The sequence below is a fragment of the Polistes canadensis genome, unplaced genomic scaffold, assembly GCF_001313835.1.
Source record: "Polistes canadensis isolate GaletaPanama2010 unplaced genomic scaffold, ASM131383v1 scaffold_111, whole genome shotgun sequence".
Classification (NCBI taxonomy): Eukaryota; Metazoa; Arthropoda; class Insecta; order Hymenoptera; family Vespidae; genus Polistes; species Polistes canadensis.
Genome location: NW_014569658.1, coordinates 119,889 through 147,832, shown reverse-complemented (window position 1 = coordinate 147,832; position 27,944 = coordinate 119,889). Strand labels below are relative to the sequence as shown.

Below are 27,944 nucleotides of genomic sequence, written 5' to 3'. Positions count from 1 at the left end.
ATATATTCTATAACTTTTGTAATATAATTTAAATAATTGTAGAATATATATATCTGTATATTTCTTAAAAACACGTTTATACGTAAATTGTATTCTTACAAAAACATTAACATTAATTCTACCAATCGTGATGATTTGAAATCAACAAATTATTTAATATCTAAAAAAAAGAAAAACAATTTGTTACTATTTCGAACGTATGAAATTTTCACGTGCACCCATAAGAATGTTCAATCAAATGATCAACCGTGCATTAAAATCACCATGTAATATACTTTCTATGTCCAAAGAAAAAAACTTATATATATATATATACTTTAGATATGTATTTAGTATAGATTTATATACCATCGTAGATAAGTTTACGATGTTCGAGAACTCGAGTTCTCCGAGCTCGTTTAAACGAACATAAGTACACATAGGAGATCCTTGAGCAACATCGATTATGAACATTTCATTACGGGAAGACAAGGTTCAATTAACATTTTCTTATGGATAACTATCTTCTCTCTTTCCCCCTTTCTTCTCCTACCCCACTTTCTCTCTATCTCTTTCTTACGATAATAAAAACTGTTAGAAAGAGAACAGTCACGAAACTTGCTACTGTTGATTTTTTGTTCTTTGATTTTTTACAAACTAACACGAAGAAACTCGAACAAAATAATAATTAGTGGTTAATATCAAAGATATATATTTTTACGACATACCGTTTTAAAATTTTTTATACACATGTATATAAATATATTATTACTATTATTATTATTTATACGATTTTATTGTATTAGATTTATATAGTAATGGTAAACTTCGTTTATAAAATGTTACGTTGTCAGATAGAAAATGATTATGACAGTTACGTAAATTGTTTAAACGATTATAATACTTTCCATTTACCAGATAATTATTATTATTATTATTATTATTATTATGATTATTATTTTTATCGATTATATATTATTTTACAACTACTTGTCGTTAAATGGTACAGGAAAACGAAATGACACTATGGAATATTATTTTCTCTTTTTTTTTGTTTTTTTATTTAAGGTAATAAAATAAAGTAAGTATTGGGTATATAACACGGGTCTTATATTGGTGTAATAATAAGAAATAATACTTTTTAATTACTTTTACACACAAAAATGTCGGAATTGCAATGAGGAAAAAGATAGAACTGGATCGTTTCGTTACGATTGGAAACTAAATTGGTGGTTGCCTTGGGGTTGGGGGTTGAGAAAAAAAAAAAATCAACGTTCGAACGAAGGAAGAAGAATATAAATGTGAGTGAAATCTGACACGTTTACGTGTAAATAATCTATCTCGTCCATTTTTATTTCCCTAAATGAAATTTAATCGTGAAATGACAGTGAACGATTAACCACACACACAAGCAAGAAAATAAGATAAAAAATGTGACAGAAAGAAAGAAACAAAGAAAGAGAGAGAACAAAAGAGAAATAAATAGTGAAACGAAAAAGAAAATGAGAATTAAAAATTAGAGAGAAAGAAAGAAAAAAAAAATATAAATAATATATAACAATATAATAATAAGAGAACCAAAATTTAAATATAAAAATGTAAAATAAAATATGAGAGAGAGAGAGAGAAAACTAATAAAATAGAAAGAAAAAACAATTAGAAGGATAGTCAAAAATTAGAAATGAAACAAAATATTAAATAAACAAACAAACAAAAATAAGAAAAAGTATAAAGTATAGGAACGGTAGCTGCAGGCTTTTGAAATTTCTCGCAGCAATATACTACCATGAAAAAGAAGATTATGAAGAAGAAGAAGAAGAAGGGGGGTAGGGTACGTGGGGGCGGGGGAGGGGGCTTCTCATGCTATAAGCTAATACTTTTCTAGTAGACTGTTCTTTCTTTCTGTCGTTGAATTTCTCTAAGAGAGACCGGGAAAACGTTTCTTGGTATTCGCTTCGTAATTTCAACTTGTAACTATCCTTATTTACGCTTTATTATTATTAGTTCTTAGTCGAGCATTTCATTTTTCGTATCACGCTTAAACCCCAGGAAAAAAAAAATTATATCGAAGAAGAGTGAAAGAGGAATTACAAAAAAAAAAGAAAGAGAAAGAGATGATTGAAACACCCCACCCCCCTTTGGGTTCAATTTCATATTATAACATAATAATTAATTTGTTTTTTTTTAAGAATAATTGGATCGTACAAATTAAAAAGTAAAGAATTGGATTAAGGATTTATTTAAATGTATTTTAATATTTCTTTTTTTTTTGTAAATGTTAAAATCACTTACACAATTAAACACGCATTTAAGTTTTTATTTTAGCGTAATTTATTTATATCATTCGTATTATATTTCGATTTAATGGGAATAACACGTTTCGGATCGATAATTAAAGATAAGAAAACGAATAAACGTAACAAAGGTATTAATAAAGAAAATCCGAAAAAGGATCCGAAAGAAAAGAGAAAAAAAAAATCATTTCTAAGGGGTAGAGGAGGGGGGTTGTTTCGATAAATTATAATTATCCGATGTGGATGGGGTTTCGCGTTCGATTAATGAACGGTTAGATTGTATGGGTTTGTATATGGTGGTCCGAGACAAGAGTCGAACTATTAAATCGTATCTAATGACTCGAAATATTAGTTTGGGTATCTTACTAGAATTAATATGGTTCGGATAATTCTCATTACCCCGTTTATAAAAGAATCTAAAAGGATTTGTCCGAAATTTAATTTTTTTTCTAACACAATTTCACTTGTAACTTAAAAAAAAAAATTACTTTCGCAGTATAGCAACACAGATCAACGCAAATATTACAAATATGGAATTAGTTTCTTTAAATCATAATTATAAAAGAAGATAAGATAAGATAATAATAATATAATAGATAAAAAGACATAATAAAGAAAAGAAAAGAAAAACAAAGTGGATCGTTTATAAAGTATCACAAAAGAAAAAATAATTGTGAAATCAGTGTACCAATCTTGTATAATAATAATAATAATAATAATAATAATAGTGTAGTATTATATAGAAGAAGAAGAAATAGTAGTAGTATAGTTAACGATTAAGAATTATTCCAAGCTCTGTTTCTACCTAGTGAATCCTCTCATAGGAGTCAATCTAGAACATCACGTAAATGATCTTGGTAGATGCGGTAGATCTCAAGGTAGGAGTATTATAATACCGTAAGAGGTATACTACACTACACTACAACTAGTAGTAGAGTAGGTAGGCGGCATTGTTTGTAGGTGCAGCTGCTGGGTTGTCCTAGAAACGATAATTATTCAAACCAGTATTACGTGGTAATTAATCTGGAGGCAGATTAGCACGGAAGGTAGGCAAGCAAGCAAGCAAGCAAGTAACCAACCAGTCAGCCACCGTGTTGGTTGCTGATATTGGTGTTAGTGTTGGTGTTGGTGTTGGTGCGTTGACTGATCGAGTTAACGCTGAGTTAGGGATTTCACTGCTCGAGGTTGGCAGCCCCCGTAAAGGTCGGCTTTGCTCGTCCATCATCACCCCCCCACATCTCGTAGGTTCACGAACCACCGGCATCACCGAGCATCCTCCAGGGCGTAGACTAGAAAGCGGAGAGTTACATAATTAACGTGACTTCAGTTTAATTTTCCTCGAGACAATTAGTACGTCCTACCTCTCTATTCTACTATATATATATATATGTATGTGTATATATGTATATATACTTATACGTATACTTTGAAACTTGTAACGATACTTCCTCTCCTCTCCACTCATCTCATCTCATTTTTATTCTCGAGGGTTGATTGATCTTCAAGGTCAGCTTATTCTTTTTCTTATCATTTTTCTCAACAATTTTCAACTAAGTTATTACGAATGTGTTATAGTTATGGGATAATGATCGCGAAATAAGGATTAAAATATAATAATAAAGAAAAATATTGTCGTGCATGTGTGTGTGTGTGTGCTAAAGTGCATAATTGTTTTTTTTATTTCTTTTTTTTCCCCAACGAATAATATATTATTTTATTTATTATAATATTGTAAATATAAAACCAGTGTACCATACGGGTTTGGGAAAGGTGAGAGAGTTGACGATAAAAAAAAATTAGAGGAGAGGGATGTGGGGTGGAAAAAAAAAACAAATCGCGAAGCACGAAAGAGACTTTGGCAGGTAGCTCGATTGATCGTCTACCTGTCTCTGATGAAAAAAAAAAAGAAGAGAAAAATGTTGGCCAATATATTCCTGCGATAAATCGGATTGGGGTTGCGTGTAAAACTATCTCACTCACTCTCTTTTTATTTTTCTGTCTCTCATGGAAATTCTCTGGAGGGTTAGGAAAAAAAACTGCGGTAATGTTGATCGGGCGTGTATCTCGTTTTTTCTTTCTTTTTATTTTTTTTTTGCCATACTTCGAATGATCGAAAACGATGTATGGTGGTTGTGGTGGTAGTGGGGATGGTTGGGTGGGTGGGTTGCGAAGGATCGTTTTCGAAGGATCGTAGTATGGTTTTTCTTTTTTTTCTTCTTCTTTTTCTTTTCGAAAGAAGAGGGAAAGAAAGGGGAAGAAAAAAGTATACAACCCTGATCGTGTTTGAATCGAGACAGAAAGAAGAAAAAAAAAAATACAGAACGGAAATAGGATTTAACATTTATTCTCTTTTACCTTTTCCCTATTACACGTCAAACTGAATTTGTTTAGACCCTTTTGGATGATCCTATCCAAGGAAAACCGTCATAACTGTTACGATTGATTCGAGGTGGTGGTGGTGGTGGTTAGGTGATGGTGGTGGTTAGATGGGTGTTTGAGTTGTCGGGTTTATCCGATGCAGATTCGATTCGACCCTTTTTTTTCTTTTTCTTTTTTTTTTTTTTTTACCTACCTACGTAAATCGCGATACACCCCTTTGGGACACGGGGAGGAAAAAATATCGAAGAGAAGATATTATATATGTATATGTGTCTATAAATGGACAGTTTATATTATATACTTACGATATATAAAAAGTATAATAATAAATTTATCTATTGAGAGAGAGAAGGGTGAGATCAAATTTTTGTTTATAAGTTCCTTCTTTTCCCTTATTTTCGATTAAGAAATGTTATTTTACAAGATTTATATTTGCATTTCATTTTATTAATTGTTATTTATTCGATCGGTATATATATATTTTATATTTTTATAGTTGAATAATAATATACAGAAAAAAATATATTTTTATTCTATATATCAATATAAAATCCACATTTGTTTACAAATAGTTACAATATACATTGATTATTAATTATATTCTAGAAAATATAATAGAAATATTTTTATTACCTACAAATATAAATATCCAATTAGAAAAAATATTTTGTGTCATTAAAAACAAATATATTTATACTTTAATCTTTAACCGAACACACAATATCTCTCTTTTCTCGTGATACAATTTGATTATATAATATATAATTTGAAATTTAAATGATTATATAATTATTTATTCTAGAAAATATAATAGAAATATTWTTATTACCTACAAATATAAATATCCAATTAGAAAAAATATTTTGTGGCATTAAAAAAAAATATATTTATACTTTAATCTTTAACCGAACACACAATATCTCTCTTTTATCGTGATACAATTTGATTATATAATTTTCTTTTCTTTTTTTTATATAAATCTAACATATACCCATTTTATTTAAAAATTAGATTAGACCACTAACGCTTAAGTTCTTTCCTCTTTTATCCAACATACACACACAATACATTTTACAATTTATTTATTTATTTATTTATTTATTTATTTATTTATTACTCTTTAGTTACGAGAACATATATATACCTTTATTATAAGGAAATGTAAATGTGATATAAAAAGGAAGGCTTATAAACTTTTTCTCATGGTATATCCTAGTACGAGAGACACACAGGACCGAACCGAGAAAAAAAGATGCGAAAATGTGGAAATGTGTGGATGAGAAAAAAAAACATACACACTACTACATTGGTGTGTTCGGTAAAGATAAACGTGCTCAAGTAAACTGGTAACACGAGGATGCTGCTGTGCGGTTATACGATATACCTACGTTTAGAATATATACGATGGCGTACCACATCTGACCCCCTAGAGGAAGGGGAACGGGGGGTAGGAGCGGTGGGAGGGGTTGGAAGGGGGTAAGCTTGAATAATCCAACGAATTCAGTCATATTTAAAGTGGGATAAGAAGACGAGCGTGCGTGGGTGGTTCTACACGCGTACTTTACTTTCTCTCTTTATTTTTTCTCATACACACGTATATATCTACGTATACACATATACACATACATATATACATAACCTTTTAGATCCTTAGCCGAGATGATATCCACTTTATCCTGTGCAAGATTATCTTCTTGCTTGATGTCTCTCTCTCTCTCTCTCTCTTTCTCTCTCGTAGGTTTTATGTAAAACTATTAATTGCTATAAGTAAAAATGTCTAGTGGATGCATTAGACCTTTCTTACCTGTAACACTTTGGATAAAATGCATACACGGGGGGTTATTAAGAGAGATAGATTAAACGATACGGGCTCATTTTCTTAACCTTTTGGAAAATTGTGATTCTATATATTATTATATTTTCTTCCATGTACTCTTTTTTCTTTTTTTTTTTTTTATAATTTGTCAGAAAAACAATTTTCTTTTCATTAATAAAATGTAAGTTTGTTGTTCTGTCTTGTGTGTGTGTGTGTGTGTGTTTTTTTTATTGAAAATTTGTTAATTCGATTTGTAATTTCGTAATGTTTGGATTTAAAATGGTATAAAAAGTAAATAAAAAAATACTCTTCCATAATATAATTATTATATTAGTTTGATATGTGAATTATTTCAATATCACGAGATTATCTCATACATTTAGAAATCTTGCAATTATTTTCTTTTTTTTTTATTAATAAAACTCGTTTTTTTTTTTTTTTTATTGTTTCTCCATAGCGAGACACAACCCCCTGTCGAGTATTTTTTTTTTCTTCTTTGTTTTTTTTTTTCAAGACACGTTATATAAAAGACACGTGGGAGTTTGCTTAATTTTATGCGATTTTTTATCGACGCCTCGTAATATCGATAATGTAAGTTGTGCCAACGATGGCTATAGCCATAGCAATGGCGGCAGCGGCAGCGCCGGCGGCCACCCACCCCACCACTTTGACTTTCTCTCTATGGGGGTGTGGGTAACGGGTGGTGGTTTATATCAAGTTATGGAGTTTGAGAAATGATCGGCAGTTTACAATTTTTTTTTTTTCGTATCATCTTCTTTACTCACTTTATCTTTTTTTTCTTTTTTTTTTTTTACCCCATCATTTCCCATCCTTTTCCTCAAGCCCCCTCTCTCTCTAGAACCCTCTCTGTCTTTTAATTCAAAATGGAAAAAAGTAATTTCAAAGATTATTTACTAAAAAAGAAAAATATAAAGCGCCAAGGGGGGGGGGGCCCCCACCCATTACGAAGAATAATTTTATTTTGATGAAAAATTTGATCGATGCGTGGGTTTTCCGTACGATGATAAAAACAAAGATTATATTTTTTTTTACGATACTTCGGTTCTATATAATTAAAAATTTAATTAAATTCTTTTTCCTTTATTATTTACTTTTAAATTTACAAAAAAAAAAAAAAGGGAAAAATGAAAAGAAAAAAGTTGTGATCAAAAATCAATCATAATTTTGTTCGCAATTGGAATTTTTGTTTGCATCTATTCTATCAACAGTTTTCGTTCTTTAGTCAACGAATCATTTCGAATATGATATTTATCTTTGAAAACGCATAAACTTGGAGCATTTATCGATGAGAGAGAGAGAGAGAGAGAGAGAGAGAAGAAAAAATGATAAGAGAGAAAGAAAAAAGAAAGTAACGAGTAACTAAGAGAATGATACGAGAGAAGTAGAAAATCGAAAAAAAGAAAAAAAAGAAAAAAAACAAAATTCATGGTGAAATTCCTTCCGCGTTACAAACTCATGACGAGTCAGACGAGAAATTTCTGTGACTTTCCCAATACCTTATATCGTTTAGGCTAGTAAATGTTCGATAACTATCGTTCGGTCTTAATAACAATAGTAATAATAATAATAATAAAAAGATAGAAAGAAAGATATGGGGGAAAAAATCAAAAGAAAAAAAAAATTCTATATATATGTATATTAAAAAAAATGGAAACCAATAGACTACTCACTTTTACAGCCACCCTTTTAAGTAATTTTCGCGATTGGAAACTTCATAGTCATGTCGTATTCCTGGAAACGTTTAGTTTTCATTTCCCTGGTTAAGTAGTAGTAGTATTCGAAGCATTACTATACCGCTCCTATTACAGTAACAACAGCATAGTTATATTTTACAAGTAGTTTCACTCGTATCACTTGTATATACATATATATATATATATATTACAGTTGTATTATATACGTATTACAAGAAGTCTATTTTATATGTGTGTACATATATGTAAGATTTTAAGTGCACTTCTTGTACAACCACACTATTCCACGAAATGCTTTAATAATAATTGTAAAAACGTTAGATCCTATTTTAGAAATAATAATAATATATATATATATATATATTTCAAACGTATCGTTTGGATATATTTTTTTCTTTTAGTAACACATCTTCTTTTTATGTTTAAGATAATAAAAATATCGAGAAGTATGAAATGGTTTATTGGAAATATTATATTTTGCAAGAATACGGAACGATACGATGAAAAATTCACATTTGTTTGGTGTTAATAATTTTCTAAATGTTTATTATACCCCAATTATTTTATATTATTATAATTTTATATTATTATTATTTTTATTGTTTCGTTTACGTATTAGATACAAATCGTGAGTGAAATTTCAAACGATTAAATTTAAAATGAAAAAAATTCCATTGCCACACACGTCGTTCAGTTTGATTATTTTCTAAGGGGGGAAAAAAAGTAGTTGTGTGAAATAAAAAAAAGAAAAAGAAAAAGAAAAAAGAGAAGACATTAAGAGGGAACGTAAAGAGAGAACGTGCGAAAAAGAAGAACGTTGAAAGATGGCGGCGGCGGTGTCTTGGACAGGGGTTGAATAGCTCGAGGGTAATTTTATAGAACGAAAAATATGCTTTCTACGAATCCGTTTAGGCCTCTGTTCCAACTCTGTTTCGAGAAACACAGTTGAAAATTACATTGGTCGCGTTTGCATTTGTAAATGTACATTACACATACACACATACAAACATACATATAAGCGCGCGTATCATAAAATATAAAAAGGAAACACACGTATCTTAAAGGTATTCACCGAAGGTAAAATATATTGTGTAATGGCAAATTATATTTTTAGAGAATTATTCAAAAAACAAAACAAAACAAAAAAAATAGTCGGAGAAACTAAATTGGTAAGGTTTCTAACTTCGTTTCTAAGAACGTTCTTTCTTTTCCTCTCTTTTAAAGGATCATCATCATCATCGAACGAACGAAAGAACGAACGGAACAAATTTTAGGGATACTTATGTTGGTATACACCTTCTTTCTTTCTGATTTTTTTTTTTTTTCTAAACGTTGAAAGGAAAGAAAAAAAATATTCAAATCTAATACTTAGAAGATAACTCTTTCTCTCTCACTCACTCACTCATTCACTCACTCACTCTCTCTCTCTCTTTATCTTTATATTCCTATTTCTCTCGTATAATAATAGTAAATTCAGTTAAAATTCGCTATCGTTTTATCGTTTAAACTATACAGAGAATAAGTTTAGGTTCTCCCTAGAGAAAAACAATTTACTTTGAAGGCCGCAAAGTCTATTAGCTTAGGTTGGAACGTGCTCGGTAAAATAATGACTTTCTCTGGAGTAGTAGTCCTCGGTGTCACACAGAAAACGGTGTGCCAGAGCAAGTTGCATCATCGTCGGATGACTTCAAACTGACTCATTCTTTCTTTCTCGGTCGTACCATGAGGATACCCCCTCGGCCAAAGATTATGTCTTCAAGCTCACTGGGTCATCGAAGTTAAAACCGCGGTGATTCTTTTATCTCTTGATCTTTTTCTTTTTTCTTTTTTTTTTTAAACCCGCAAAGTAATTACACGGTAAATAAGTACACGACTTTGTTCTTTTTTTTTCTTTCCCGAATTGAAACGTAAGACGATAATATATAATACTTATGGGGATAGAACTCTATGTGTAACAAAAATTATATATTTCAAATTATGCAAATAAAATTTGTCTATCTTATCTATATTAAAATATTATATTATATTATATATATATATATATATCAATATTATTTGATATTTTTGTATCTTATATTATTCTATTATTATTATTATATTTTTATCTTATTTATTATATAATATTTTTATATCTAAACGTAAAAGTATATAATATATATATATATTTTAATCTGGTTAGAGAAATAAAATAAACCGAGTGTAGAATCGTTACGACATAGGAACGCGATTTTTGCTTTGTAAATTCATCACGAAAAACCTGCACGTTTTCTTCGTCGACTGGTGGTAGATATTGCATAGATATAATATATTACGATAATTAGCTTACAAAGTAACTCAGTTGTAACTCTTTATATAAGCGTGCCGAGTGTCGATCTTGAATTTATGTAGAACGACTTGTTCGTTATTATGATTATGGTATCTCTTGACAACTAAAACGACGACGATGACGACGACGCCATAATAATCATTTCTATACCATACATTTCAATTCACAAGTATTGAAATTATTTATATTAATTATTATATAAGAAATAATATGATATAGTGTGTTTTTTTTAATAATTAATAAAATAGTCGGATATAAGATTTAACGATTAGTTCATTTTTTATCATTAGATCGATTGTTGTTAAAGTTAAGAAGAAAAAAAACAAATCTAACAATTATAATTATTTATATTTCGCGTCATTAAAATAAAAACTTATTCGTATTATGAAAAATGATTACAATATCGTTCGAAGTATTAACTACTTAATTAATCATTTTTCATCCCTTTCAATATATCAAAGCCATTTGTATCAGCTTTTAAAAAATAATTTCTTTCTTTCTTTCTATTTTTCGAGACAAAAAACTTCAGCCGTCGGGATTCGTAAGGTAACCGTACGAACTCAACACGCGAGGTTAGTTTTATTAATGTCGGCCATTTTGTGGACGACCGTTTGCCATTTTGTGTGTGTTTTTTTTTGTTTTACGAGCAAACCCTACGTCAGCCTAGAGACTTCTTTTTCGTTAGAATAAAAATGTAAAACCTGTTCAAACCCTTGGTGAAGTTTAAAGATTCCACATGGAATATTTTATCTCTATTTAGTGTTTTGTTTTTTTTTTTGTATTTTTATCTGCCATTTTATTCGTCAGCCATGTTTTTTTTTTCTATTACGTCATTCGTTCGTTCCACCATTTTAGTTTCATTCCCTTTTTCACATGGACGAACGAATGAACGAAGGAATGAACGAAGGAATGAGACGCACCACCACCGGTTCTTGTTTTATTCAAAACTCGATTCGCCGATCTGTCCTGATTACGTTTTAAAGACGGTTTGGAATTTCTCCAATGGTACCAACCCTCCATTTTGCTCTTACTCGATTCTTATACCGTCTACCATTCCCCCTTCCTCCTCCTGTTCTTCCTGTTCCTCCTGTTCTTCTTCTTCTTCTTCTTCTTATTCTGGCTTACTACCTTCCCAAGGAAAACCCTATCTGTCCTTCGTTTCACAGTCGTTCCGACTTTCACTCAACGGAGTTTTGTGAATGCATGTATCTTTTAAAAGGGGTAGTTAAAGTAACCAGGAATAAGGGATGAAGGAAGAACTTAAGTAATATTGGTATTGGTAGTAGTGCTAATGGCCTGTGGAAAGGTATCTCAAATGAAAGCTGTACAAATTTTCCTATATATATGGTGTGTCAATTTTAATTTCATTTATTATTTAAAATATTCAGAAAAATCAATTTTTTGTTTGCAGATTCACAATAATACACGTTTCAATATACGTATATTTAAATATAACGAATACAATTGATTTTTCATCGATTGTTTATGAAAATTAATTAGAATATTATAAAGTATAACAAAATTATTATTATTACATGTTAGTACAATGTTTCTTTTGTTCAGTGATTACTAGTATACACATTTTTGTTAAATAGTCTCATAAAACGAATGATTTATATTTTTTGTCTATATAATGACCATTCTCTATCACAATGATAAAACAAATAGTTTAGACCCTTTCTGATATTTTAACCCTCCTCTTTTGATATTTTAACCGATACACAGCTTAATATATATATATATATATATATACACACACATACACGATAACGACTTGCTCCAAAGCCAAAGTCACTTAGGCATGGGGGACAAGTTTCAGGTTCGACTAGACTATCGTTAGACACGCTAACGACTAGAACACAGAAAGCCTAATCTAACTCATTCTCTCCTTCCCTTATTATCATTCACCGTGAAAATCTATTACCATATCATGAAAAGATCGGTTGACGTATACACCATAAAGACTTTTTTTCTTTTTCGTTTTCTTCTTCTTATTCTTGATAAGTTTTTCAGATTTGTTAAATAAATTTATCTTGAAAAATTTCAACGAACATATTTTGTTGTTAAAATTAAATAATATATATATACGTTTCGTTTATAATTTAACATAATTTTAAAATATCACACATTATATATTTTATTTCTTCTCTCAATATATTATATTATTTATTTATGCGTTATGTGTGTGTCTATTTAAAATCTAGATTCGATTAGAAAATGTAGGTGTACTTTGTAACGTGTATCATGCCGACGACAATGTAACGACGCTATCATGTTCGCTTGAATGCTAGATCAGAAAGTGATTCGAGTTAGATCGGTTGTTAATTAATGACCATCGATCTTGTTATTATCAGAGCTCTGTGATCAATAACGTAGAACTAATTGCAATCTTGATTTATCTTACCTATACTTTTTTCTTCTTTTTTTTTTCATATATATATATAGTCTGAATATTTACTCAATCGCATATACTCGTTTTTCATACTTTTAGTTCGGGCTTGTGTGTGTGTGTGTTTTTTTTTCTTTTCTTTTTTACATAGAAATAATAATGAATTTTTATTCCGGAACGTCAATGATTAATTAAACTTTTTATTATAATTTTTCTTTTTTGAATTAATTAACCGACAGATTACGTGTTTCTCTTTCATTCCTATTTTTATATATAATTATCTTCTTATATAATAATTCAATTAATTATTATCACAAAAATATATATATATACATAAATTTACAATTAATTTCATTTCAACAACAACGAGGAGAAAATAGTAAATGATTTTTATCTCACAATAAGAGATCATCAACGATTCATTGAATTCTGCATTTCACATAAATGCAGAAGAATAAAAAAAAAAAAAAAAAGAATAAGAAATGATTTCCATTGTATAATTGGATCCATTACAAAAAGATAAAATTGTAACCAAATTCGTTTTCTTCATTCACAAGAGGAAACTCACATTTGTTCAGGGGGGTGTGGGGGAGGACCGGGGGTGCGTTTGAACCGCTAACAAGATAGTATTATTTATAGATACCAATAGAATGATCGCTAATAATAATAATAATAATGAAAAGATTTTCGATTTGGTATAACGAATACCACACGTTGGTTGGATTTATTTCTGGAAATTGTCGGGAGAGGAAACCCGGTATCAAATATTACAGGAGGGTGGGGGGAGGGATGAAGGGTAAAGAAGGAAGGGTGAACGGTGTCAAGGGGGTGATTGAAAGAGGGCTCGAATAATTCGAGGAGGGGGGAGGGTAATATCCATCCGATGGCCGTTTACCCTTTAACGATGATTCCTGTTGGTGGTTACGGTTAAAAGTTGCAAAGAAACTTGGTAGAGGGGGTGGAACGAGAAAAACAGGGTGGGAGGGAGAAAGAGGTAGAACAAGAGGTGGAAGAAAAGTAGGAGGAGGAGGAGGGGGTGAAGGTGGAGGTGGAGGCGGAGTTGTTATGCGTCAAATTTAATTTTCCAAGAAATTTTCAGCATCGTACCAGCTTTTCTCAGCCTCTCTTTCTTTCTTTACGTTGCTCGTTATCGGTCTTGTTAATCTCGAAATTGCATTTCCATTATCCCACCTGCTTGCTTGAATACACAGATCTATATCGACGTCGATCATACGAAAATAATCGGTCATAAGCGAGACAGTTAATGGTGTTTGAAGAAGAGAAATTGACGAATATACGAGAATAGTATACGAGAAACGTGTTATATCGGTATATATATATGTGTGTGTGTATGTGTGTATTGATTAGAAATAGATGGTAAAATTGAAATAGTAAAATGAGAATTCGATTTATATTGTCACTTTGGAAAATCTATTTATCGTATATATTATTTACGGTTTATTATTTATTAATAATATCACACAGAGATTGCAATGCTGTAAATTGTGCATCTTTGCTATTTCTTTGAAAAGTTTTCGTTAATATTTTTTATACTAAGAGTTAATAGATTTTAATGAAACTTATATTAAATTAAAGTACATTCTTTTGTCTATACGTAGAATATCATTTCGTGTCATAAATCGATTTGCAAAAGTTTAGAAAATGTCAGATAATGCAATGCTGTAAATTTTTTCTACTTTGCCAATTCTTTAAAAAGTTTCAATAAATTTTTTTTTTATTAACAATCAATAGATTTTAATGATTTTTATATTAAATTAAAGTACACTCTTTTGTCAACGCGTAGACTATCATATCGAGTTATAAATCAATTTGCAAAAGTTCATAAAATGGCAAATAATGCGATGCTGCAAATTTTTCCTACTTTGCCATTACTTTGAAAAGTTTCGGCAAATGAACGTTTTTCAAAATGAATATCTTCGATATTGTAAAGATTATTTTATCATGGTATCCCATAAAGTGTCTAGACCAGTCTGAACTCTTTGGAAAAGACATCGTCTATTTCTCGTGCCTATCTTGAAATATATGTACCTACTTAACAAAGTTGTAGTAATACTAGTATATATATATATATATATATATATATATATATATATTGTATATATATATATGTTTTACTTTATACGTGTACATATAAGTATCATATAACGAAGCNCGAACCTGAAACTTGTCCCCCATGCCTAAGTGACTTTGGCTTTGGAGCAAGTCGTTATCGTGTATGTGTGTGTATATATATATATATATATATATATATATATATATATATTGTATATATATATATGTTTTACTTTATACGTGTACATATAAGTATCATATAACGAAGCATATTTGAACGGTCTCAAGAGGAGACACATTCGTATCTTCGTATAGTAACTTCTCTCTTATGGTTAGAAGTGTTCAACTATGTGAAGCTGTAAAAGGTACTCGATGCACGCGATCGAGAAGATCGTGATGATCAAAAAAGAAAAAGAAGAAAAAAAAAAATAGTATCGAAGTAATGAGAGACTTCGTGCCGAAGGAAAATATATTTCCTTTTTATCGAGTACTCGTATTAAACGTATGAGTTGAAAAGAGATAAAAGGTATCTTAAAATATAAGTTCAACTAAATGATTCTTTGTATTCAACGATTTCAAGGAAGGTCGTTACTCGATCAGTATACTTAAGTACAATACTTTTATTTTTACATATTTTTTATTATCTATACTTTTGTTCATTTTTATATATGATCGATTTTTTTTAATACTTTTCAATATTATTCTATATAATTAATTATAATAATATGTTAGTATTTTTTAATTGATATCAAGATTGGTTATTGATCACATACTCGAGATTTTGTTTCATCAATTTATAAATTATTTAAAAAAAAAAAATAGTTTTTGATTATATAATATTTTATAAAATATTGTAATCAATATATATTTGTGTGTTGTGTTATTTTAATATAATAATTTGTTAATATTTTAAATATTGCGTTAAGACGGGTTAAAATTATACATTGATACGATGTACAATTATGATCGTTTAATTATTAAGAATAGTTACGTATATCTGTATCAGAATTAAATGTGAGTAAATTCGAACATTCGCGTACCATTACCACTTATCGAAGATAAGCTGTTTAATGATCTCGATAATGAGGTGAGTACATTTATGCATGTATATGTCAATAAAAAAAAAAAAAAAGATATGTATATATAAAATCGTTTTCTATGGGGGAAAAAAAAAAAAGATATTGTTCGAACTTTAATAGAGAAGTTAATATTACTTCGAGTCACGCAATGATATTTAAAATCAAATTGACAAAATAAAATCAAATATTCTCAATGGATAATCTCGGCACACACATGGGTGTTATTAGAAAATTCTTAACACGATAATTTCTCATTATTTGTATTCAAGTATTAATTCGAGTATCTGACTTCTATATCGAACACCTACCTCCTAATCGAATTGATTAGTACAAATAGACATAGTAGTATATTTTTTGTTTTTTTTTTTTTTACGTACGATTAACGTTAACGTCATCTTTTAATAAGTTTCGTTTCGTTTAATTGAGATCTCTAATTGCAAGAAATAATTTTCTAATGATATATTAGAAAGATAAACATTTTTAAATATTATTTCATTGTGAATATTTTGTTATGCACATCAAAATATTCTTACGTTGTAGAAATAATGTTGTAATACAAAAAAGAATTTCATCTTATTTTATATTCGCGAGTATAAAAAATCAAAATAATTTAATTAACATTGACATCTAAGGAGGGGGGGGAGGCGGGGGGAATATTATTATATTTAATTTGAATTTGTATAGAAAAAAACAAAGAAGAAGAAACAATACGCGTACGCGTTGAATAAGAAAATTTGTCGCGTTTAAAAAAATAGAAAAATTTTCCGTTTAACGTAACGCATAAATCCGTAGAAGAAGAAGAAGAAAAAAAAATAAAAAATGAAAAACGATTTTTATTTCAAGTTTTCTCGTTTTATATTCGTAGAGATTTAAAATAAAAAGATCCGAGTATCGCACACTCGACGGAGATACCATAACAGAAAGAAGAAAGAAAATAATAGACCATGGAAGGCCACCGCAAAATCGTTCTCTTCGTGAAGAACATCTTTGTCCTCGTAAATACGTGACTAAAGATACTACTGACGATGATTGTCAGGTGCTACTCGAACTCAACGGATGGCTTAACTCTTGCGGTTTCGTAGCCTTTGCGGAATATTTTATTCTATCTTTATCTTTATCTATATCTATCCATCTATCCATCTATGCTTTACTTGTTAAGTTCAATATTTTCCTAACTTAATACAATAATTAAATACACACATATATATATGAAACAATAGTCACACAAATTTATAAAATATAAATAATAAAAATAATTTGTCTCATTTCTTGTTCATTTTTTTTTATGTATATACAATTTAATAACCAATCTCATTTAATAATTATAACATTTATATGAGACACACATATGATATATTTAAATATAATCAAATAAGTATTATTCATTTATTCAAACCCAAAATGTATTATAATAATCGTTAATAGTTTAGATATCGATTTATCGATAGACTGTTTGAACAGAGCAAAAGTAAGGAAAGCAATAAGAAAATAAAGAAACAAAATAAAATTCAAAAATAAATCATATCATATGAAATATAAAAAAAAAAAAAATACGTATAGGTTCAATCGCAAAGGATTTATTCGCAATTGGTGCTCTTCGTGTAACGAGATTAAATATATATATATATATGTATCTTTTTTTTGTTAACTAACTCGATGGACTATTTAAAGAGGAAGATAAACAGGATCTCGTGCTAAGCGGAACTGATATCATACATAGTTGATGCATATAATATATTGGCTATATTCGATATAATAGTGCGTGCGATAATTACCTCGGATAGGTGGCATTTCGATAACGAGTAAGCAAAACGAGTTTTCTTACTTGCAATTTACACGGTTACTTTCCCATGTAAGTGCACTGATAAAAAAGAAAAAAGAAAAATAAAAGAAAAACTTTATTTTCGATATTCCTGCTTGTGTACATTTTATAACGATTTCTTATGTTACCATAGCGTAATGGAACTGGTGCAAACGATATCGGATTAACGGTTATTTTATTAATGTATTTACGGCAAATCAAGCGTACACCTGTTAGCAAATATAATACATATAATATGTCAGATTCCACGTACTTGAACGTATCTTGATAATAATCGTTTACGATTATTGATATTTCATATTCTCTTATAAGATATAATTATAATTAATAATAAAATTTAAATAGAAGAAAAAGATTTTGTTTCCAATGAAATAAATGATATATTAACGAACACGTTTGATTGTTAATACAAAAATTATTAAAAAAAAAAAAAATACATTTTTATAGAAGTAATATAGAATATTATAAATTAATATAANATTTTGAATTTAATTGAAATTAATTTTCTTTTTAGTATATGATATATTTTATATATCATACGAAATAACATTGAATTAATTTTTCAAAAAAAATGATTAGTTTCTAAGAAAATAAATAAATGAATTGAACTGTTCGATTCAATTTTCAGATTTTATTTCTATTTTAATGAATATACGTAAAACTAAATGCAATGTAAAGACAAACAACACTTTAAGGGTTCTTATCGATGTTCTTTTTTTTTTTTATTTCTGTTGCATCGAAAGCAGTAGCTGGAGCATTTCCAAGAAGAATCGGTCATCCCTATCAAAACAGGACCCCGCCAAAGAGAAAGAAACCAAGAACGAGCTTCACAAGGATACAGATCGCTGAATTGGAGAAACGTTTTCATAAACAGAAGTATCTCGCGTCAGCTGAAAGAGCAGCATTAGCCAAGTCCTTGAAGATGACGGATGCTCAAGTTAAAACGTGGTTCCAAAATAGGCGGACGAAATGGAGGTACGTTCCTCTCTCTCTCTCTCTCTTTCTGAATTTTATTTTATATATATTTATTATTACATCACAGTGTGTGAGATACATTTTGTTTTTCTTTTTATTCGATTTTATACACTATCCCTGAACATTACATACATCTTTCCAACCATTTCATTTTATTTTTCATTACTTATCAACGAAAACAATACAACGATTTTTATTAAAAACAATAAATGAATATATATATATGTATATGTATATTAAAATTAATCAAATATTAAACATTGATTTTTATACAAGTATTTGATTGAAAGTATGTATGTTTAGTATTGTTTAACATATATTTATAATTATTAAAACAACTTTCTGTAAATCTAAATTAAATCAAAAACAATATCGTTATTTACATAAATCCAAAAATTATTATTTTTTTTTTCACGATTAAATTTATATTATCCATTAAAGTAAAACAAATAAATATAGTATCGATTAATCTGATCGTGTAATCATAAATAAAACATTTGATAAAATATTAATACATATTAATATAATATAAAACAATTGAATATAACTAACTTTACATTAGTCAAATTCGAAAGAAGAATAAAATAAAATATCGATGGAAATGTTAGAATTGAGAAAAGGAATAACCGTGTTTCCCTTTGATGTGCCATCTTTATAGGAATTTTAATAGCAACCGAAAACGAACGGTTTTATTTCAAGCGAGAAAGAAATGGTAGATCTACATTTCTCTTTTTTTTTTTTTAAATACATACATATATACATACATATATATATATATATATATATATATATATATATATATATATACTTTTCACAAGAGTACATTGGGAGTCGAACTGTATGGAGTCTCTTCAAGATAAGGAAGGACGAAAACACGTCATTTAGATAAAAGGGGCCCCGTTCGTGGCGCGGTTTTTCGATAATACAACTCAGGGGCGTCTCGACGGCGAGACGAGCAAGGCGACATTCTCTACCATCACTATCACCATCAGAACCATCACCATCACCATCAGAACCAGCATCACTTCTTATTCTTTACACTCCTTTCTTCCACAACTCACCTGCCAACTGGCAGAGAATTTCTAAAACTCGTATATGCCGATCTTTCTACCTCATTTTGGACCTCCCAACTCCCCCCCTCTCAACCCTCTCACCTCTTCTACGAAAAGCTTATACGTGTGTGTGTAACTGTATGTACGATAAAACAGGATGATGAGAAATTCGAATGATAACAAAAAATGAGACAACGTATTTGAAAGAATTAGTAATTTCTTTTTCTTCTTTTTTTTTTTGGAAAAATTAACCTGTCGAGTAGATATACGTGTAGCCCTTTTTTGTTTCTTCTTCTTTTACTCTTGTTCGTAAATAAAATTCTTCAAGAAAAGACTAACTCTCATCGAGATAAGAAGATATTTTTAACGAGAAATAATTCAAAATGTTTTAATAATTATATATTTTTCGTACGGTCAATTCGTGTTAAAAATAATACAAATAATAGAAAAGAAATATATTTAAGATATTATATATATGAAAGGTAAGAGAAACAAGATTGGTTATTTAAAAGAAGAAGAAGAAGACAAAAAAAGAATTTGAAAAGAATGAAAGTATTCCTCCCATTCTCCAGTGCCTCCCTCCCCAACCCCCACCCCCACCATCAGAAGAGGGTGGTGAATCCGTGTTACGAATCGAGTTCAAAGTCTCGGTGGTAGTCCGAGGAGGCGAGCAGCAGCTGCGTTTAAAGTAACAAGATGACTGTAGGCAGAGACGAGATAACTCGGTCTCAATAATTCAGCTACCTAACAGCTTAGCCTTGTCCCGTACATAATGTAGTCCGCACCCTCCCGTCGCGTTCTCTCATCTACCACCACCACCATCACCACCATCACCATCACCACCAGCAGCAGCAGCAGCAACAGTATCAGAGTACCACCAGTATTACTACTACCACCAAAACACTAGAAGAGAATATAGAAGCAGTATTACTACTACTACTATTACCACCACTAACACTTTCCAATATCAGTGTTAGCAACATCAGCAAGAGGAGTAGTGTAGAAGCGTTACCACCCCCCTGCTTTGACTGCCAACCACCTAGTCGTCCCCGTCTCTCCATCAACTCGAAGAGGGGTGCAGCAAAAACCCAACCCAACCCACCCACCCACTCACCCTCTTCTATCTTTCTCTCTCTCTTCAAATCCTCCCACTATCATTCCCCTTCTTCAATATCTCTTTCTAACAACAGCCGACGGTTGGTTCTTCCCTCTCAGCACACACAAACTTCTTGGCTTTTAAACTGTCAAACGACGACTACGACTACGATTCGAATCCCTGACGCTTGAAAATCGGACTTCGATATCTCCTAGTATTACTCACCCCCTCCTGCCCCACCCACCCTCCACCCTCCTTCTCTCTTACTTTCTCTTACTCTTTATATCTATTTCTATCCTACTCGATTACTATATCCATCTATCTATCTATTTCACTCACTAGGTACACCTTCGATTCGACTCTATGTTTAAAGATTCATCGAGTTCTGTATACTAGCACGCCTACTCTAACTACTCCAGGAACACGATCACCCAAGTTCCTGTCGGTTATATATATATATATGTATGTATGTATGTATGGTATCTATTACCTATTGAATACTATAGATATCGTATACTATCTGCCTACGTTAAAAGAAACACACGTATTTTCTCTATCTTTCTTTTTCTCTTTTATAACCGGTTTTCAAATTTATTTTCTGTACTGTGTGTAATGTAACGTAGTGTTCGTGCGAAAATCCATTGAAACCACGATGGAAAACCACCAAAGCACACGCATCTTACGATTGGGATGATGATGATGATGATGATCGAGCACGGAAAATGATTTATAACTTCTTCGATGTAATATGAGATAGATATATATATATATATTATCTATGAATAATTTATCCGATCACATTCAGTCGATATATAAATACGATTAGTTTTTTTTTTTTTGAGATAAAGATTTTTTTTTTTATCTTTAACCAGAAGTATTTTTCTTTCTTTCTACTTAATAATTTGCTCCTTTTTTCGTATATATATATATATATTTTTTTGTTTTTGTTTAGTTTGTTAATATATTATTATAAATCGAGAAGTAGATCATTTTCACAATATTTAAACGGAGCAATAGTTTCGAGATAATAATATAACAGCACAGTTGGTTATAAAAAGATCTTTAACTATAGATCGTAATATCGTATAATATTTATAACGGTATTATTTTATAGATGATTTCCTTTTTTTTTCTTTTTTTTTTTCTTTCTTTTTATGAGATCGTAAGACAATCGACCGTAATAATATTCCGTATAGTTTCTTCTCTCTCGATATAAAAAATCAAATATATCTCTTAGTTAAATATTATTATTCGTAGTTTCGAGATATTATTTACAAAAGAATTGATTTGAAATATAAATTTTCATTGAAAACAAATATATTATCTCTATGTATACACATTTTCAATTGTATATATAAGTTAAACATTTAATATATTTAATTAAATAATTTATTAAATAATTTTTTAACGACACATATACTCATCCCTTGTGCTGAAATATTTTTTGAATATTCATTAAATCATAGAAAGAAAAGAAAATTATTTTCAATATGTGTATTAGAAAAAAAAAGAACAAATAAGAAAGAGAAAATATAAAGATAAAGTAACTAAGTTAAATTAGTGTTACCAATCGATCATTCTCAATCGATCGATCGAAACGCGCGTCAAACGATCACTGTTTAAATGAAAGCTTTTTGATACAAACTTAACAAACAAGTCAAACTACTTTATCCGAAAAAGATATATTTATTTATTCCTTTTTTTATTTTTTTTATTTTTAAATACTCGTCAACTCGTTATCATAACTAGAACGACAAGTTCTTAAACTTTGTTCACGTGTTAGTTCATATATATGATATGAGGATGTAACATGTTTTGTATGTATATACGACGATTAATTCTTAGAATAAGAAACAAGATGAAATCAAAACGATTTCCATTCCAGTTTTGCTTGTGATCTCTGTGTGATGTATTAAAAAAAGATTATTTATCATCTCTACCTGATGTGTGGTGTTCAAAGATATTGATTATACGTTGTGAGTGTTGTTTTACATATGTATTAATCGAAATTTTAATTAAACACGTCGTCGAATACTTTTGACAAAACGGAAGAAGATTGATTTTTATTTAATCGAGATATTATATAATATAAAGTAAATAACATTAGATAGAAGATAATACGTCATTTCCGACGGAGAAGGAAGTTGATCGTACGCATGATCGACGAAGGAACGTTAATAGATTTATTTCTATTTTGTTCTTGTTTTTTTTTTTAAGAAGAAGATACAAAAGAATAAAGATCTCGTCGTCATACTTTTTTCGAACAAATCTTGCGGTCGAATGTCGCGGATGTGTTCGTAAGTTTTTATTTAATATTTCTTCGATTTCAACAAATTGTCTGTCGTTTTTATTATCCAAGGTAAATTACTAATCTCCTGAGTTTTGATATTGTCGGTAAGGATTTTACGATTATTGGTTTTATATATTTCATGATTTTAATATATTACTTCTTCTTTTTAAATCTAAAATAAAAATTTTCATATAGATATTATAATAATTGAAATAAATATAATTATGATTATTTAAAATTCTATATTACATAATAATAATATAACATAATATAATAAATTATACTAAATACATATTTAATCTCTTATAATAATATAAGAACAACAATAACAACAACCAATAATAACAATTGGATATGACTTAATAGAAATGAGTAATAGAAAAAAAAGAAGTACTTTTGAAAATTTATTCAATGTGAAAATTTCAAATGAGAAAATCGCGTTTCAACTATGTTTCCGTAACAATGAGAATAATGCGTCCCAGGTTGCAGGAAAATACGGTTGTATTATCATGAGAGCAAATGGGGCGAGTTTGTTAGTAGTGTCTGTGTCTGTGTCTCTGTGTTTGAACACACTCAGGCATTTCTACACACGTTGGGGGCTGCAAAATGTAATCGGCACGGCGCCCTCAATTATTAATTGCTAACCGCGTTAATTACTTGCACGGGCGTAGGCGTTAGCTGTCACTGGTGCAACGGCGTAACCGCAATGGATTTGCCGATCTCTACGATCTAATTCGCGTTAATCATAGCCCAACTCATCTTCAATTTGATAATAAAACCCCATCTCTATGGTTTAATAGAAATACGTTATGCGTTAATAAAAATTTTCAATATATATATATAATAATAATAAGTTATATATACAATTTTTTAATCAATTTGTTCGACATTTATTTTTATTTTTATTTGTATTTTTTTGTGTCCAATTATACGAGTCGATATTTAATTAATATTTTAAATGAGATTCGATAAATAAATTTAATATCGAACTGTCATCCTCTCATTCTTTCTCTAAATTCGATTATATATTATTTATTTATTTATTTATTTATAAGATAATGATTCGCGTTAACGAACATTAATCGAATCAACGCGAAAGATTAATATAGATTCTTATCGATTAAAAAATGATTACATTTCCTGATGCAAATCATTTTGAATATATATTAAGTATTCTATGCCATTTCTTGAATTTCTCTTTGTATCATTAATCTTCTTATTATATATCGATTAAAAATAACACAAAAATTTTGTTCTTCAATGTAGAATATTTTATTGTACGAATAAATTATTATTCGAATCTTTTTTTTTCAATAATTTCAATAAAATGATCATTTCGATTTATATATAAATATATTATTCGAATATGTTTCGAAAAACAGAAGGATAATAAAAGTGAGTGGATTGGATTGACTTTCTCGAAATGAGAAATTCGTTATATAGAAAATAAGAGTCAATTATTACGACATCGCGTGAGAGAAAAAGAAATTTGGGGATCTCGTTACTTCTTCTCGTCTATACTAATCGGAAAAGATCACAGGAAGTTGGATGCGACGGACAGTGTGTGTTGTGTCAGAGTATAGACGAACTAAAAGAAATATTAAATAAAAACGAAACGAAACATAACGACTTATAGGAAAAAAAAAAAAAAGAAAGAAAAAAAAAGGTCGGATTAAAAAAGCGAGAGAGATAGATAGATAGATAATTTGTGATCACGGGTTAGGTAGAATCACGTTATAATATGCGAGAAGACAGGTAGGACAAGGAGCCACCGGTCTTTAGTGATTAACGCACGCATCTCGCAACAAGAATCTTTGAAAAAAAAAAAAAGAATCTTAGGGACTTGAATCATTTCAAAAAAAAAAGAGAAAATTATTCCAAGAAAAATATTACCCGGTTTTTTTTGTTCTCTCTATGATATTATATTTATCGAATTTCTATGCGAAGTGTGTGTGTGATAAAATAAATTTCGTTTTCTATATGGTTGTTTTATTTTTGAAATTATTTCTTTATATATATTCATCTAATTTGTATTATAGATAAAATGGTAATCTTATTTTCTATAATTAACCTTTAATTACATTAAAATTATATTTATTATTTATTATTATATATTTATTATATTATATTTATGAAATTTCTATGCGAAGTGTGTGTGTGGTAAACAAAATTTCGTTTTCTATATGGTTGTTGTTTGAAATTATTTCTTTATATATATTCATCTAATTTGTATTATAGATAAAATGGTAATCTTATTTTCTATAATTAATCTTAAATTGCATTAAAATTATATACGATAACAAAAAAATATGAAAAAGAATAATAACATATAATATTTTAGTTTATTTATTTTATGTTATATTAAATAATATTTATCAAACTCTAATAAGACGCGGGAAGATGAAAAAAAAAAAAAGTAAAAGAAAAGAAAGGTGAGATAGGTTTGGAAAATCTAACGGTGGAAAAGTTTTTTCAAACGTTAAATTAGATTATGCGAAATATCAAGTGAAAAAAAATGGGAATGAGAGATGATATGGTTTGTAAAAAAAAAAAAGAAAAGAAAATAGGATCGGCATCTTCGGATAAGAACAAAGGTACAACGAAACCGTTTAATTACCAAAGACCGGAGATTAACTCTAATGGAACGACTGTGTTTTCTCTTGGCTCGTGTACAACTCGGTCCCTGATTGGCTACGTTATCTTCTTACCTGGCGCCTACCGGACGGGATAACTTTCGAGTTTAATTGTTGGCGATCCTTTATCAGTAACTCTCTTGAAACTACAAGAGGAGGACGGATCTTACCGATAAGGATCCTTGCTTGGCCAAAATGGATTGGTATTTTGTTCTCTTGGCAGCAGGTTACTGTAAAACATTTCAGATAAAACCGGTCAGGTATTTGAAATCAATAATCTATAATAAATTAACAAGCATACGCTTTTTATTATCATAATTTATATCATGATCGATATCATTCAACACATTTTCAATTAATATTTTATAAATTAATATACCCTAATATTTGTTGTTGTTGTTCTAATATAAATAATAATTAATTCATTATTTCAAATAGGGGTTGCATTAGAATTGATTTTATATATTAGATTATTATTTTATTTAAAAATATCGAAATATTTTATGTATTGAATTAACATTGATCCATTTATTGTATATCGAATATTTATTATAAAATAATTGTTATATTTATTCGAAATACTGTGTGTGTGACCAATCAAATAAATCTTAATATTTTATATCATTTATTATAATATATTAAACGGAAAAACACGATGGGTTATTTGTTTCTTTTTTTTTCTAAGTTCCCTTTAGAGATACTTGATAGTAGTGTTGTATGTAGGGGATCTGTCGAAGTTACCAACAAACCGGCCATTTTGTGGCTTCTTAATAGATCCAATGCTAGAAAACAGACACCACCACCACCACCCTCGTTATAACCCTCGAGAGTAAACTAGACGAGCGTGTAGTGACAGTAGCAACGAATCAAATTAACTTTATTACATTTGTGTCCTGTTAGCCGAATCAACTAACCAACCAACGATCGTTCCCCTCTTTCCCCTCTTTTCGTCGTGTTTGTATCCTTTCTATTCAACTTCATCCAATATATAAAACACTCACACAAAATACTTAAAAAGATCTCAAACGATTATAATAATATAACACCATTGTCAAATTTAATCATACGATTATAATTCTTTTTATTTATGATATAAATATCATTTATAGTATAGTATCATTTCATTCATTCTATCCAAGACAATTATTTCACTATCAAAATATCAAACACCTAACGCATTAAACGTTTAATTTTGGATATTCTTTTTGTCATACTACGTTAGGATACTTTTCTAATAAAATACAAACAATATTATGTATAATACAAAATTAGATAATTATATAAAAATTAATTGAAAAACTAGTATTTGTTTGATTATAAGATAAACAATGTTAGCGTAAAACATTCAATATGTTAAAAACATTTTGTTAAATATATACCATATGTATATACCTACAAATAGAAATAAAATGTATTTCGTTTTAAAATGACGTTAGTAATGATTTAATTTTCAGGAGACAAACAGCGGAAGAAAGGGAAGCGGAGAGACAAGCAGCTAATCGATTGATGCTGTCACTGCAAGCAGAGGCTCTCAATAAAGTAGCTTACCCAACAACAGTGTCGAGTCATCCAGGTGGTAATACGGTTCCTGGTTTGGACAGGCAACAACCACCAACAGCATTGGCACATCCAGTGGGCCAGTGGGCCTCGCCTTATGGGCCTCCTCAGCCTCTTGCCGAACCGATTTGCTGAACCGTGCCGATTCTAGTGAATCGGGGGACACTCGTCCGGTGGTCTTAAACAACCAAACAACCAACAACTATGACTACGTCTTATCGTCTTTCTCGCCACGATTATATTAGCTTCTTCGAACTTACATTCGTTCGATTAACGGGGATACAATTTTTTAATGGGGAAGTATATTATAAATACAGAAAAAACAAAGATAACATTATTCGGATAAGGTTTTTCACCATGAACGACAACGACGACGATGATTCAAATTGTTTTGGTATTTTTTTTTTATAAGCTCGTTTTCTTTCTTTCCAATTGATTCGCAGAAATCTACTTTATCGATCGAGTTATT

General features: G+C 29.6%; 1 protein-coding gene across 1 annotated transcript in view; it reads left to right on the top strand.

Moving 5' to 3' along the window:
* Window positions 1–27,944, top strand: part of LOC106787692 (retinal homeobox protein Rx2) — a 36,918-nt gene extending 8,974 nt beyond the window's left edge. Inside the window, exons 3-4 of the mRNA XM_014750266.1 lie at window positions 18,619–18,847; window positions 27,373–27,944. Of these exons, the coding sequence (XP_014605752.1) occupies window positions 18,619–18,847; window positions 27,373–27,610 (467 nt within the window). The 3' untranslated portion in view covers window positions 27,611–27,944. The remainder of the gene's footprint in view (window positions 1–18,618; window positions 18,848–27,372) is intronic.